Here is a 15,421-nt window from a genome sequence, read left to right as displayed (position 1 = left end):
GCTGGATATATGAGATAATAATTATTTATTTTGTTCTTATATTTTAGGCCTCAACTCCATATAGCATAGATTCAGATTCTTTGGGAATGGAGTGTATTATTTCGGGAAGTGCCTCTCCAACTCTGGCAATCAACACTGTGACTAACAAAGTAATTTCATTTTTTAAACATTTTTTAAATGTCCTTGAATAATATATTTAATTTGCTTTTATAATGACAATAGAGTTTTAAGGTGGTGTAGATTTGTTTACCCTGTACATGGAGCTTTAAAACCGAATCCAGAATGTTTTACGGTATGCACAAATTAAAAGAAAATATTTCTCTGGAGAAATTAGAATGTGCTTATTGTGAAGTTATATACTAATTTAAATTCTTGACTCTGCTAGTTTCTGTTGTTAAAATATTTGAGCAAGCATTTTATTGGATCAATTTGTTTCAAAACCTTAGTTACATCTCCTCATATGTGGTTGAAGATAAGATAATCAAATTCTAGGGAGTTAGCAGACTCTAGTATAATAAATACTTGGGCAACCTTATAGGGCTCATTGGAACAGTGGTCAATCTATATTTATGGTATTGAGGTCTAGGAACATACCCAGAAACAGTATATGGTAGTCTGCTGCATTTTTTGTGATGCAAGGGTTAAAACTTTGTGCCAGGTCATTAGATAGGTAGTGGGATACTAATGTCTCTTCTTTCAAATAGTATTTAAATCTTTACGAGGTAATATTTTAATCTCATATCTTAAAACTCTAAAAAGGTCTGGGAGGTTCATGAAATAATTTAGTTTATGCATGTATTTCCTCTCCTACCAGAAATGAATTTCTTAAAGCCATATCTCATACTCAACGCTCACACATTCTCAGTCTTACTCTCACTTTCCTCCTCTAGCTTTCACACACACTTTGTTCTGTCTTGGCTTTTGCTGGCACTTGCATTATTTCTCTCTTTTTTTTTTTTTCACTTGCTCAACAAACACATAAATACAAATACCATACATATTTACACCATTATAGTAATATAGTATTCATAGAATCTTTTTGTTGGTAAAATGAATAAACAGAAGACAGGTTTACAGATAATCAGAGTGACATAATCAGATTTCCAATTTAGGAAAGAAACTGGCAGATGATGTATAGAGTAATGGTTTTTCCCACACGACAGTCTATGTAATGATCACATCACAATCACTTAGGAAGGGCTTTTTCCCCCCCTGCTGCTGGTGGTAATACCAGGATTTCAATGCTGTTCTACCAAGTTTTACTCTATTCTTATGAATAAGGTAAGGCCTAGAAATTTGTCCTTTTAAACATCATATCTATTCTGGCCAACTAGCCTGGAAAAATTCTGGTGAAGTGGTCTGATTGAAATCAGAAATTTCTAATGCTGCTCTTTGCAGTAGTCTGTTAGAAATACTAAGAGCCTAAACATAGGTGGTTATTAGGAAGCAGTTAGAAAGTAGTAATGCTGGGATTTTTTGAGGCAATAAAGTAGTGTCAAAGGGGATGGATTTTTGGACATCTCCTTTTAGATACAGAGTAGCTAGTATAAGAAAGACCTTTCTGCCTATCTATAAAATACACACACACACACACACACACACACACACACACACACACACACCCACCACACATACACACACACAAGTCATGTACATGATAAAAAAGAGGAAGGAGACAGTGGGACCAAGACAATTTTATAGTTATTTCAGGGACCAGGATCTTTGAAAAGGTGAACACATTGAGATAAGCCCTGCAAGTTTCCTTGTAATTCGTGGTCTTGCCAGAAGGATAGTACCATGGTAAATACTGTAGGTTTTCAAGATGTTACCTGACAGAGGTTTTGTTCTGTAGCAGCATACAAAAATAGAATAGTTTCAACTATTTTAGAATTCTTGCAAGAAAAAAACTAAATTTTGTTTGGCGGAAGATAACACCATCCAGAACTTCTGTGATGTTATAAATTGTTGATTATAATTTCATACCTTACAAACCATTGCTCTGGATTACTTAAAAAAAACAACTAAAAGAATATACAAGTACTAATAAAAAAAATAATAAATCCTTAGCTAATCCAAAAGTAGGAAGAGAAGGAAACAATGGGAGCAAAGAAAGACAAATAATATTTAAATCTAATTACATTAGGAATTATATTAAATGTAAATACATTAAATACTCAATTTAAAAGATTATCAGGCCAAATTAAAAGACTCCCAAATTAAAATTGATGAGATATATTTTAAATGAAAAGAAAGACATATTACTAAAAGTCAAGAGTTATTTTATTATGAAGACTATGTTAATATTAAACTTATATATATCATGGAGTTTTATTTAGCTATAAAGAAGACTGAAATTATGTCCATTTGCAGAAAAATGGATGGAATTTGAGAGCATTATGTGAAGTGAAATAAGCCATACTCAAACTTCTTCAGGAAGTTAAGAGTCATGTTTTTCTCTCATATGTGGAAGCTAAAGGGAAAAGGAATGGGGTGTCAAGGTGTGTGTAGTGGGGAACGTTTCATGAAAATAGAAGGGAGACCAGTGGAGTAGATGAAAAGGAACAGGGAGAAGAAAGGGAGGTAGTGGGGAATGAAATTGACTATTTTTTTTTTATTGTTGTCGTTATGTGCATGTACAAATCTGTAACAGTGAATCCAACTATAATGTATAATTACAATGCATTGATAAAAAGAATTTTTAAAAAGATATCTATAGATAGAGCCTTAATAAATAAATTTAGCAAGGATTCTTATTAGAAGATCACTATTTGATTTTAGGAATCAGTCGTACTAACAACAGGTAGAAAATAAAATTTAGAAGCTTACATTTATGTTAGCAATTCAAAAACATTAAATACTGAGGATGAATTTTATAGAAAACTAAAAATTACTGAGGTAAAACAAAGAAAGTATAACTAAATAGATGTATAATTTTCATGTAGAAAACTATTGTAAGTGTGGTATTGGCATAAGAAGAGACCCAGAGCAGAATTAAGTGGTGCTAGATCAATGGGGAAAAATAAAACAACAAGCACATATTGTGTATAAAATTAATTTCAGGTGGATTTAAGACCTAAATATAAACAATAAAATAATGAATTTCTCAATTAGACCCCACCCCCCATAAAACAGAATAAATTTTAAGGAAAGATGGATGGGACTGAGGGTGTAGCTTCTATCCTTGGAACAAAGACATAGAAATAATCACCCTTACAACAAAGCAGAGAAAAAATGAAGTCTTTAAGTGACATTAAAATACGAGGAAAGAAAGATAAATAAGAAACTGTAAGTATCTCAGTCAGAAAAGTGGGGAGGGGGCTGGGAATGTGGCTCAAGCGGTAAAGCGCTCGCCTGGCATTCGCGGCACGCTGGGTTTGATCCTCAGCACCACATAAAGATAAAATAAGGATGTTGTGTCCACCGAAAACTGAAAAATAAATATTAAAAAATTCTGTCTTTAAAAAAAAAGAGGGGAGGACTGAGGATGTATCTCAGTGGTAGAGCATTTTTGTAGTGTATAAACTGCAAATAAAGTTGCACATGATTTCAGTGTGTCTAGAGACATAACTAGCTCCACCCCTAAGTTCATTTAAAAAAATAGAAATTGTAAAGATTAAGAACAGATATTAATGCAGTGAAAAACAAGACTTTGTGAAAAGAAAATCACACGATATATGATTCCACTTATAGTTAGCCCAAAACAGGAAATCCTAACAGTAATGATAGAAGTCCACATAGCAGTTATCTAGAACAGGAAATGTGGAAGGATTATCAATTAACTTTGAAGAATGATTGTGAGAGTGCACAAGTAGGGCTCTGGACTGCTGGTACTGTAGTGTGTCAGCAATTCTCAGACTTTGATAGGTCTGTGGTTGTATGGATAACCAAGACCTTTATAGGGATTCCATGAGATCAAAATTGTTTTCTTAGTAAAAGATATTTTATTTGTCTTTTTCTTTGTATTTGCATTTTTATTGCTGTGGCAAAAGAGATGGTGTGTACGCCTGATGGCATTTTAGGCATCCATTAAGGCAATAACATGTAACTATACAGTCATTGTATTCTTTACTGCTGTACACTGAGTTTTTAAAAAATACGCTCACTTTACTTTGGAAAAGTAGTTTTTTTCTTAATATTTATTTTTTAGTTGTAGCTGGACACAATACTTTTATTTATTCTTATGTGGTGCTGAGGATCGAACCCAGGGTGCGCACATACTAGGTGAGTGCTCTACCGATGAGCCACAACCCCAGCCCTGTAAAAGTAGTTTTATTGAGTTCACATCTTTTTAGTATACCATGGGATGACATGGGAGGATGCAAGAAGCATTTGTACTACATACTGGCATGCATTGGTTGCTTTTCTTAAAAAACATTTTTGAGATTTGAGTTGGAAGCTCAACTGCCTCCTGTGTTCATAGATCACTATTTTTACTTGAAAGAACAACTGACAATGATTACTTAATTTGAATACTTTGTTTGTCAGATACTTTCTTGAAAATGAACAAATTGAGTCTGATCATTTTAAGGAAAACAGTTGATCATGTCTGTTTCCTGTGGTAAAATTTGAGCTTTTGGGGTGTGTGGGGGGGAGAGAATTTGGGGAGATATTCGCTACAGTGAGTTTGATTCCCAGTTTTTTTTTTTTTAACATTTTTTAGTTGTAGGTAGACACACCTTTATTTTATTTTTATGCGGTGCTGAGGATCAAACCCAGTGCCTCACGCATGCTAGGCAAGCATTCTACCTCTGAGCCACAACCCCAGCCCCTGATTCCTAGTTTTTAAAAAGATTTTTCTGATGAGATTGGGATGATGTTAAGAAGTCTAATTTTTGATGTTGCAAGATGAAATATATCAACATATGGAAGGTCTACATAATTTGGCAAATCATTATGTTTAAAATGACCAATTTTATGATGTTATAAATTTATGTATGGATAACATGTATGAGGACATGAATGGTGTGCATATACTGTGTATACAACCAGAAATATGAAAAACTGTGCTCTATATGTATAATATGAATTGTAATGCGTTTTGCTGTCATATATAACAAATTAGAATAAAAAATAAATTTAAAAAGTATGCATGGATAAATGGTCCATTCAGAGTACAAGCAAAACAGTATATTTTAATGGAGCAGAGCATAAAAAATTTATTGCCATGGTTTCACATTGCACATTGCAGTTTATCTTTTAAAAATTGCCACTTGAGCCATGTAGTAGCCATACTTGTAATCCCAGTGACTCAGGAGGCTGAAGCAGGAGGATTGCAGGCCAGCTTGGCAACTTAGTGAGACCCTGTCTCAAATGAAAATTAAAAAGGACTGGAGATGTAGCTCAATGTGAAGCCCCAGTACTGCCAAAACAAACATTTGTTGTGTGTTGGGAGTATCAAGGGAGGGTATCCACAGTTATATGTAAAGTTGATTAAAACATTCCTCTCTTTACCATGTTTTCTTTCTGTACTTCCACTCAAACAGTACTCTGGAACAGATTAAATGTGGAAGCAGCTACAAGAATCTCACTGTTTTCTATTAAGCCAGACAGTTAGATTTATAAAGATGTAAAACAGTTCTACTCTTTGCATTTTACTTGTTTATTGGGGAACATATTTTCATATTAACGTGTAAATTGGTCTTATAATTTTTTTTACATGAATTAATTTAGAATTTTTAAAGTTATACTTTCAGATACTCCAGTTTCTGATAGATGTATTAATATGAACAAAACTCTCTTGGCTCCTTAATTTTTAAGACTGAAGAAAGAGGTAGGAGATCAAAGTTTGAGAAGTACTAGTCTTTACTTTGATCTGGGTAGTGATTGTGTGGGATATACATCTTGCAAAAAATAAAATAATTTGTGCAATCTACTCTTTTTATGTTGAAAAAATGTTTATGCTCTATCCAAGTAAAACAAAAGGAGTTGTCCAAAATGATGAAAAGTATTTCTGGCTTGAGTGGTAGGTAACTGAGCATGAATAGGAGAGAATGAGCAGCTGAGAAAATAACCATGGGATGTTTGAAATTTGTTGTTAATGTTTTATAGCTTTTAAATTATTCATAGAGTTCTATAGGGTTTGTTTTGTGAAATTTATACTGTAGTTATTCTCCAGAAAAATCCTGGCCCAAATTTTCTTTATTATTTTTTTCTTTTTTTTCCCTAGATGTTTATTTCCAGCACATTTGAATGTGGGACAGTTTGGGTTTTGCCTTCAGTATAGAGATATATGTACCTAGTTTTTCATGTGTTCAGCTTTTCTTTTTCTTTTCTTTTTTTTTTTTTTTTTGGCAAATGTTAATGAGCATTGAGCATAACCCTGTTTTCAGCACAGAGAGGATGATCAGTTAAATTAGTTGGTTGCTAAATTTGAGAATCTCACTGTTTTCTATTAAGCCAGACAGTTAGATTTACTAAAATTTACTAGTAAATAACTGCATATAGAGCAGAAAGCTGTATGTTGTTTTCAGTTATTTATGGGGATTTCAAGAAGGTAATAGTCTAGTGGCAGATAAAAATTTGCTACAAATTAGTTAGAACATAGAGGCAAATTTATCAATTATTCTCATGGAAGAATAAGTATTGGAAGGAAAAGTGGAGATTAGCATCTGAACAGAACCTTGAAGGACATGTATGGCTAGTTTTCTGTTAGCTTTCTTTCTAATTTAAAACTACAATAATTATTATAGAAGAATGACAAAAGTCTACAGCAGTTCCCAGCCCCTGCCGGTTAACCATTGTTAAGAATTTAACATCTAGTCATTCACATCTAATGTGTACATTAGCATATTATTTTTTAAAATTAGATCACATATCTATGGTTTTATGTGTATATTGGACATTGTTTCTAATTTGTAATACCATCAACACTGGTGTGTATGTTTTTTTTTTTTTTAAATCCTAGAGGTTTTTTTGTTTGTTTGGTGTTTTTCATGCCTAAGATTTTGATAGAACAGTGAGTTTGTTTAAAGTTTAAACAAAAATAAATGTGTACATTATAGAAATGTTTAATAGTAAAAACCTATAATCTTATTACAGGCATAATTTTTGTTAATTATTAATTAGGTTTTTTTGTTGTTAATAAATTTTGCCTGGTAAATTGAATTTATGTACTTCTAGACAGACATGACCTTTAGTTGAAGAGTATTGAGCAAATTATTTCATGAAGAATATGGAGTTAAAAATGAGAAGCATGGAATTTGATTAATAGGAAAGACCACTGATGTTTTGTCTTCTTGTCACATGCCTGCTCAATTGTGTTTTTTGTAGAATTGCTGTAAAAGTACTTTTTATTGTAGGAACTATTTATTCAGTTGATGTTCTTCTTTTCATTCCAGGTAACATTGTTCAATACTGATCAGGATGGTAGTGATAGCCCACGCAGTAGCCTTAACAACAGTCTCTCAGACCAGAGTTTGGCATCTGTTAATTTGAACAGTGTTGGGAGTGTGCATAGTTATACACCGGTAAGTCTTAGTGAGGCTGGCTTCTTTTTGGATAATCATTTAGTGCTTGAACGAAACCAAATTTAATTAAAATGCAAACAAAGAAATATCTTTCACTAATCAGTTTATTAATTTAATAAGTAGAGCAGACCTCTACCTTGGTAATGTTTTAATTTGGTACTTGTATTTTACTGAGTTAGAAAGAAATATGTGGATGGTTGTGCTGTATTAAACACTTTATCTATTCTGTGCCTAAACAAAAAGCAATTAGAGTGGGGAAAAAATATACTTTAGTGAATCATAGTTGATGATATTCTCATTTTTCTTTTGGGGGGGAAAAACAATGCTATAAAGGAACCTGTGTATAAGTAATGCCAGTGTGCTAATTTGTTACCAATTACATGATCATTGGATTATCTGATATTTCTTTGCAAACATGTACTACTATCCTTACAGTTGGGCAGAGAATAAAGCCTAAGAATTGCACACTACATTGTTCATCAGTATAACTTCCATCTCACCAAATAATTCCCTGTTCCAAATGAGTAAATAGGAAATATATAAAAGGAGGGACTTGAGATAGGAAAATAATGCAAGGGAAACAAAAACTCAGCAGAATTAAAGTTCACATTAAATGTAAGAAAAAACAAATTTTACTCTTCAAAATTATCTTCAGTGTTTTGGAAAAATATTATTCTCAGAATGCAGAAGAAACAGAAAGGGAATAAAAATATGTAAAAGAAGACAATAAATAAGGAAAACTAGATTCTTAAGTGCCCGTGCTGAAGAAACCAAAAAAAGTCGTACAGAGTCAGTTTTCAGTAAGAGATCTTGAGTTCTAAGAAAAAATTAGTAGGAAAAAATTTGTATTTATATACATTGTGGCAAATTTAAAAATTTGAAAAGTAATCATCCCTATAAATACCCTGACAGAAGAAATAAGTTACATATAAAGAAACACAAATCAGGCTTATCTTCAGTTCTCCTAAGTGTTAGCAGATAATGGAGTACTGTACAGTTTTGAGGGTGTAGATTTGGAATAACAAGTGTTGTACCCACCCAAAATGAATTAATTTAAAGACTTAGTCCTGATGGAGTCATGATAGAAAAAAGAACATTTGGAGCATTGATGCAAACTAAGCAAAAATTTAATGATTTTAAATTGTTAAGTACAAAAAAACTTGAGATGAATAGAAATCTAAGTATACAGAGTCCAATATCACAAAATACAACAAAAGGAAAACATTACAGAAGCATTTATAGAACTAGGTGACAAAAGTGAAAACTAACAAGTCTGTTATACCTATCAGTTTAAATGGGTTAAGTTTCCCTATTGAAAGGTAGACGTTGTCGACTATATTTTCATTTAATAACAAGATGTGAAGTGGTTAGGTAATCCTTAAGGAAGAGTGGTAGTGTAGTGGCTGCTGCTCCTTGGGTTTGTCACAGGTCTACAAATTAAACCTGTAAAGATAGTGAATCCTCATGGAATGAGGCGGTTTTATTACTTATACAGACTGTTTGAAGTCTATGCAAGACTTACTCTAAGTATATAATGAATCTGTGTAAGTAATATACAAAATGTAGTCATCATCATGTAAGCCAGATCATCATAGTATGAGTTCCCTGCATCCCACACAAAACCAGTAAATAGAAATGACAGACTACAGAAAGTACTGAGTCACTCTATAGTGGAAGAACAGATAGCTGTACCTTTCCTGGGAGACAGATGAGAAAGGTGCAAAGCTGCCCCATGGTTACCTCACACAAGACAGGAGAGCAAATGAGAATTTGCTTTGTAAGACCGCTTGTTATCTCATGTTCCAAGGTAATTAAGCTGTTCCTCTAAGGTTTAAGTTGTCCTCCCATTGTACAGTGCCCATATGGTGTGCATGGTGACTGATAAGGTCACCAGGGTGCCAATCGTGGAGCCATTGTCCTAAATAAGATTCACATTCACAGCATGCTTTACCACTGAGCCAGTTCCCAGTACCTCCTTTGTGTTTTATTTCTTCATTTCTTATTTACCTTCAATTTCATTAAAAATAAAAATTCTTTTAGAAATGAAGAGGTAGGCATATTAAAGCTCCATGCTTTTTTGGGCAATGCCACACATCTGCTCACAGTACTCATGGTATTTGAGTTTATTTTCTTAAAAATAGTTGTATAAATGAAGAAAATGTTAGTAGCTTCATAGTGTAATAGAATTTGACACCAAATTGTTTCTGTAGAAATCAAGATAATTCTACAGAAATGGAAGATTTCAGCTCTTTGGATTTCAGTGTTGTATGTTGACTCATGTTTTCAGTTAAATATGTCATGTAACAAACTAATTGCAATATAAAGCCACCAAGTTAGTTATATATATATATATATATATATATATATTTTTTTTTTTTTTTTTTAGGTGACAAACCATCCAGAACCAGTCTCTCAATCATTAACTCCTCAGCAGCAGCCACAATACAACCTTCCAGAACGAGACAAGCAACTGCTTTTCTCAGAATATAATTTTGAAGATCTTAGTGCCTCATTTCGGAGCCTTTATAAGTCAGTTTTTGAGCAGTCACTTAGTCAACAAGGTGAGTTTTTTCAAATATCTTTTTTGTAACATGAATTTTATGGAGAAATGGTCTTTTAATTATTTTCACACAACAGTGGTTGTAGTTCCTTAATTTTAGATATTATTATTACATTCAGGATCAGATAATTTTCTTTTGCCTTTTGTGCCGTCATTATGCTCTGTATGTATTTAATCAGGCACAGGGATGGCAGATAAATTTCATCTTGTATGCCAACTTTAGTTGGTTACTAAAGTGTCCTGGAGCACTAAGTTGACAAATTCTGACTATCTATACCATCTGGGAAAGACTGTCATGATTAATTAGTGATATTTGGAATGTGAAGTGTTTGGTGAATGAGGCACCACAAGAATTGATGGGCCTTGCTTCTGTTCTGACTGACATTAACAAAGGGGTATCTCTTGGACTGTAGTAGCACGAAGTTTGTGATTTTGTGAATGCTACTTATAAGTGAACATACTAGCTAGTGGTAGATCTGAATCATTTTACACAACATACTAAAATCAGATTTTAATCCTGAAAGGTAGTATATAGTATTGCATTCTCACCAGATGTTAGATTATTGCTATAATGTGTTCTTGTTACATTAATAACTGGTTTAATTTTAGTCAGAGTCATTTGTTAGGGTCAAAATGTTGTATTTTTTCCCACATAGAACATTAGTCAGAAATTGTTGGGAACTATACTACTGAAGCATTTCCCAGTTAATTGTCAGGTTAACTATTTATACCCTATGTTTTATTCCTTTCCTGTTGCTATAACAAAATAACCCAAGAGAGAGTAATTTATAAATAGAAATTTATTTTTCACAAGTTTCTGAAGGCTGAAAAATCCAAGATGAAGATAGATTGGTATCTGGAGAGGGATTGTACTTCATAGATGGCACCTTCTAGCTGTGTTCACACATGTTGCTGAATACTGCATTCTCACATGGCAGAAGAGAGAGAAGGGCAAAAAGGAATTAGCTAGTTTCCTTGAGCTCTTTTAAGTACTAATTCCTAACCACCTCCTAAAGGCCCTAATATTGTATATCACCAGGGTTGAGTTCCAACATGAATTTTGAATGAAGTATACATTTAAACCATAGCACCCCAACTCAGAGTTTACCTGTTGATAACAATGAACAAAACAGACAAAAGTCCTTGTCCTTATAGTTTACTTTTTAATGCTTATTGTCAGATATAAAAGTTAATGTTATATACTAATGTTATACATTAATTGATAAATATGATAGCTTGTATACCAATTGTATTTTTCTTCAGTAGTTTTGAAGTAAGAGTCATGTTTTCTCAAATTTTGTCTTAAATGTTTTATCTATGAGAGTATAAAAAGAACTAATGTAAGACTTTTCTAAACATATCCAGCCTTCATAATATAATAGAAAAATACTGATTTTGAAATAACAATGGTGATAAATTCTGAAGTCCATAGTTCCATTTTATCACACTATTTTTAGAAAGGAGCATTGTTAGGAATTCTGGGTTCTAGTGCAGGTTATACTATAATTCCACCTCTCCATACCTCAGGATCCCCATTTATAAAATGGGGATTGGACTAGTCAGGGGTTTTTATATTGTTCCCCTCAGAGCCCTTGGCTTTTATAAAGATTTTAGAAGGTGAAGGAGGAGAAATGTGCAGATGGAGGGGGAAATCTAGCAGCTTCCTTCCCTGACTTCAGAAAAAGCAACTTTGGGTTTCTGGGGAGATATTTTGCTTTGTTTTACTTTATTTAAAAATAATTTGAGATTAGAAATATGATGTAGGTCACCTATCAGTTCTATCACAATTTTAGAATGTTAGAATTTTATTAGAAATAAATTTTTTATTTCATCTTCCTATGTAATAACCCTTTGGTTCCCCATAAATGACAATTTTCCAAGGCCAAGATAGATTTTTTTTTTTTCTTCCTGGTCCTGGGAACCAAAGCCAGAGCCTCATGCCTGCTGGGAGAGCACTCTGCCATTGATCTACACCCCCAGCCTCAAGAATTTTTTAACTCTTCTACCATCAAAACCTTAACTTGTCAGGTTTTGTTTTGTTTTGCTTTCACTGGGCCCAAGTACAGTTTTATTATTAACTAGAAATATGAGAACAATTTTTATCATTGTTAAAACTTTTGATTCTTTTTATTCACTGATAAATATCTTGTGAAAATTTTTTTTTCCTCCAATAGAGAATGCTTTATATTTGGTGCAGTAAAACATTGTATGGACTGTCCTTTGGGATATGAAAATAGCCTAGTTATGTAGAACCAAATGTTGCTGAAAGATTTACTAACTACTTCAAACCAGACATGCATTATTTAACATTAGGCACTTCTGACCTAATCATTTTCATAGCAACTAACATTTACTGAGCTCTTCTTGCATTTGCACCAAGACATGTAATCCTCACAACTCTTTCAAGTGGGTACTATTACTGTGCCCATTTAGAGGTGAGATAATTGTGGTTCATAGAAGTTAGTAAACGACAGTGGAGAAGTTTTGATCCTTTACTTTCTGGTAATATAAAGTATGCAGTTTTTTAGCCCCTTAACTCCATGTACTTCAAGAATATTCCATAGAATAATGAAGAAGAGTGGAGGTGGCTCTTTTGCTTAGTTTTAGGGACGTCAGCCACTTAGGGTATAATGCTTTTGGAGTAGTCAGAGATAAAAAATATGAAATAACCAGTCTTTATTTCTCACCTTATCTTCAAAGTCTTGATATTTATACCCATAGAGAAACATCCTGAATGTGACTCAACACCTTTCCATGTTTTCCCCAGTATTTACTCAGCTTTGAAGACTTAACTCAGACACTGTGTTTCCAAGGAAGACTTCTCTCTGTATCTCTAGCCCATTCTTAGCTAAATAGACAAGGAGCTAAGCTATTGTAATCCTTTGTATACTTTTGCTTAAGTACTTAAATCGTGGGTCATAATCTTGTTAAATGTCTTTCTCTCTCTAAACCATGTTCTACTCAGGGCAGGAAATGCTGTTTCTTACTCTTATCAGTAATCCCAGAGCTTGGTGTATGAGATGTTCTATAAACACTTGTTAAACAGAACTACTGTTGCTTCCTAAGACAGGAATGCTTTGCTTTCTAAAAATTTTACAGATGTTTGACATACAGTACAATTGAAATCTGACCGTGAATGATGTTGCTCTCTTTGATTGTTTGTAGGTTTGATGAGCATCCCTTCTGAATCTTCCCAGCAGTCCCACACTTCGTGTTCCTATCAGCACTCTCCTAGCAGTACAGTGAGCTCTCACCCACACAGCAACCAAAGCAACCTGACCAACAGTCATGGCAGTGGCCTCAACACCACAGGCAGTAATTCTGTTGCACAAGTCTCACTGTCCCACCCACAGATGCACACACAGCCATCTCCACATACACCCCATCGACCGCATGGTTTACCACAGCATCCACAGCGTCCCCAACACACGGCACCACACCCACAGCAACACAGCCAGCTCCAGTCCACTCACCCTCAGCACCCCTCTCCACATCAACACATACAGCACCATCCGAATCATCAGCATCAGACGTTAACACATCAGGCACCCCCACCCCCACAACAGGTATCCTGTAATTCTGGTAAGTTTTCATCTACTGGCATGTATATGGCTAACTGTGAATTAAGATCTGTTCTTTGTTATTTGGGCCTCATGTAGCATTTATTTCAAACCCCTTTCACTTGTCTCCTTTTGTGTTTACTTATTGTAATTCTATAGTTGCAACTGGTTTAACCTATAAGTTGACCTGGAGATTTTCCCAGTTTGAATTTACTGTGGACCTAGGCACAATGGGTACGCCTATAATCCCAGCAGCTCGGGAGGCTGAGATAGGAGAACCGTGTGTTCAAAGCCACCCTCAACAACTGCAAGGCGCTAAATAACTCAGTGAGACCCTGTCTCTAAATAAAATACAAAATAGGGCTGGGGCTAGGGCTAAGTGGTTGATTGAGTTCAATCCCTGGTACCAAAAAAAAAAAAAAGAATTATACTATGGTATCATAGCCAAACTCAGTAACCTTCATGGGCTTATTCTTTTGGCCACTGCTTCCAATGAGACTTTGAGAAGAAAATGGAAGCCAGGTGTAGTGGCACATGCCTGCAATTCTAGTGATTCAGGAGGCTGAGAGAGGAGGATCACAAATTTGATCAGCAACTTAGCCAGACCACAATGGTGGGGGTCTGGAGGTATAGCTCAGTGGTACAGTGCCTCTAGGTTCAACCCTCAGTACCCCCAAAAAAGAAGTGTGTGGGATGAATAGTCTTTCTAATCTCTTGTGATGCAGTGTGATTCTAAAAGAACAGGTTTGTGTCAGAAAGACCTATGTTTTAATCCTCAGTATGGCTGTACCCTTGGGCAAATTACTTAACTTCTTCTGTCTTGTTATTAGCTTGCCTATAAAAATGAAGCTTAAATTCTGTGGTGTACAATGTCATGAGAATACAGATGCAAAATGCCTAGACTGACACTTTTCATATAATTATTCATGCCTATACCTCCTCTTCTTATTGTTGCCAAGTATTTGATCTCACAGGATGAAAGATTGTAAAGGAAAAAAACATTATATCCTGCCCCCACTTCCTGTCTCCCCAAATCTGTTGCTCTTAAAATAAATCTTCATGAACTAGTGTGGCAGCATATACCTGTAATCCCAAATCTCCAGGTCAACTTATAGGTTAAACATATACCTGTTCAGGAGGCTAAGACAGGAGGATCACAAGTTAAAGGCTAGTATGGGCAATACAGCAAGACACTTGCTCAAAAGAGAAATTTTAAAAAGGCTGGAAATTCAGCTCAGTGATAGAGGAGCACTCCTCTATTCAATCCCCAGTACTGAAGGAAAAAAAAAGAAAGGTATGTGTTGATGGTTTCTGGCAAGGTTCCTCACTGACATTGTTCAGAAGCCAGACAGTCTTTGCACTATGGAACTCCAAGGGAGTGCCATGGAATGGACTACAAGGTGAATGCAAAGTACAGGTCCTTTCAGGCAGTGGTGGCCCATGTCCATAATTCTGGCTGTTTGGGGGCTTTGAGGCAAAAGGATTACAAGTTTGAGGCCATCCTGGGCAACATAAGAAATATAAAGGGCCTAAGGATAGCTCAGTGTCAAGATTGCTTGCCTAGCAGGCACACAGGCCCTGGGTTTGCTCTCTAGCAAATACATGTGACAGGTCCTTCCTTCAGCTTGTCTAGCTGATCTCTTACCAACTACTGAGATTTTTTTTTAATTTATTTTATTGGTTCTTCTTAGATATACATGACAGTAGAATCCATTTTGATCAAATTATACAAGCATAGGATATATTTTCTGATGAGATCTTTGTCTTAGAAGGAATATTTCTAAATACTAGACAGTGCTGGTTCTTATCCCACCAGTTAAAAATTGATCATCGTT

At 34.6% G+C, this 15,421-nt stretch overlaps 1 protein-coding gene across 4 annotated transcripts in view; it reads left to right on the top strand.

Annotated features, from left to right (window-relative positions):
* Foxj3 (forkhead box J3) overlaps window positions 1–15,421 on the top strand; it is a 105,972-nt gene that overhangs the window by 80,262 nt on the left and 10,289 nt on the right. For 3 of the 4 annotated variants that reach the window (XM_078026059.1, XM_005317884.4, XM_021736038.3), the window contains exons 6-9: window positions 48–149; window positions 7,338–7,466; window positions 9,853–10,027; window positions 13,192–13,608. In XM_078026059.1, the coding sequence (XP_077882185.1) occupies window positions 48–149; window positions 7,338–7,466; window positions 9,853–10,027; window positions 13,192–13,608 (823 nt within the window). The remainder of the gene's footprint in view (window positions 1–47; window positions 150–7,337; window positions 7,467–9,852; window positions 10,028–13,191; window positions 13,609–15,421) is intronic. The other variant, XM_021719546.3, reaches the window with a different exon arrangement.

Source organism: Ictidomys tridecemlineatus, chromosome 11, assembly GCF_052094955.1.
Source record: "Ictidomys tridecemlineatus isolate mIctTri1 chromosome 11, mIctTri1.hap1, whole genome shotgun sequence".
In the NCBI taxonomy this organism is placed as follows: domain Eukaryota; kingdom Metazoa; phylum Chordata; class Mammalia; order Rodentia; family Sciuridae; genus Ictidomys; species Ictidomys tridecemlineatus.
This window is presented reverse-complemented; position numbering and strand designations above follow the sequence as displayed.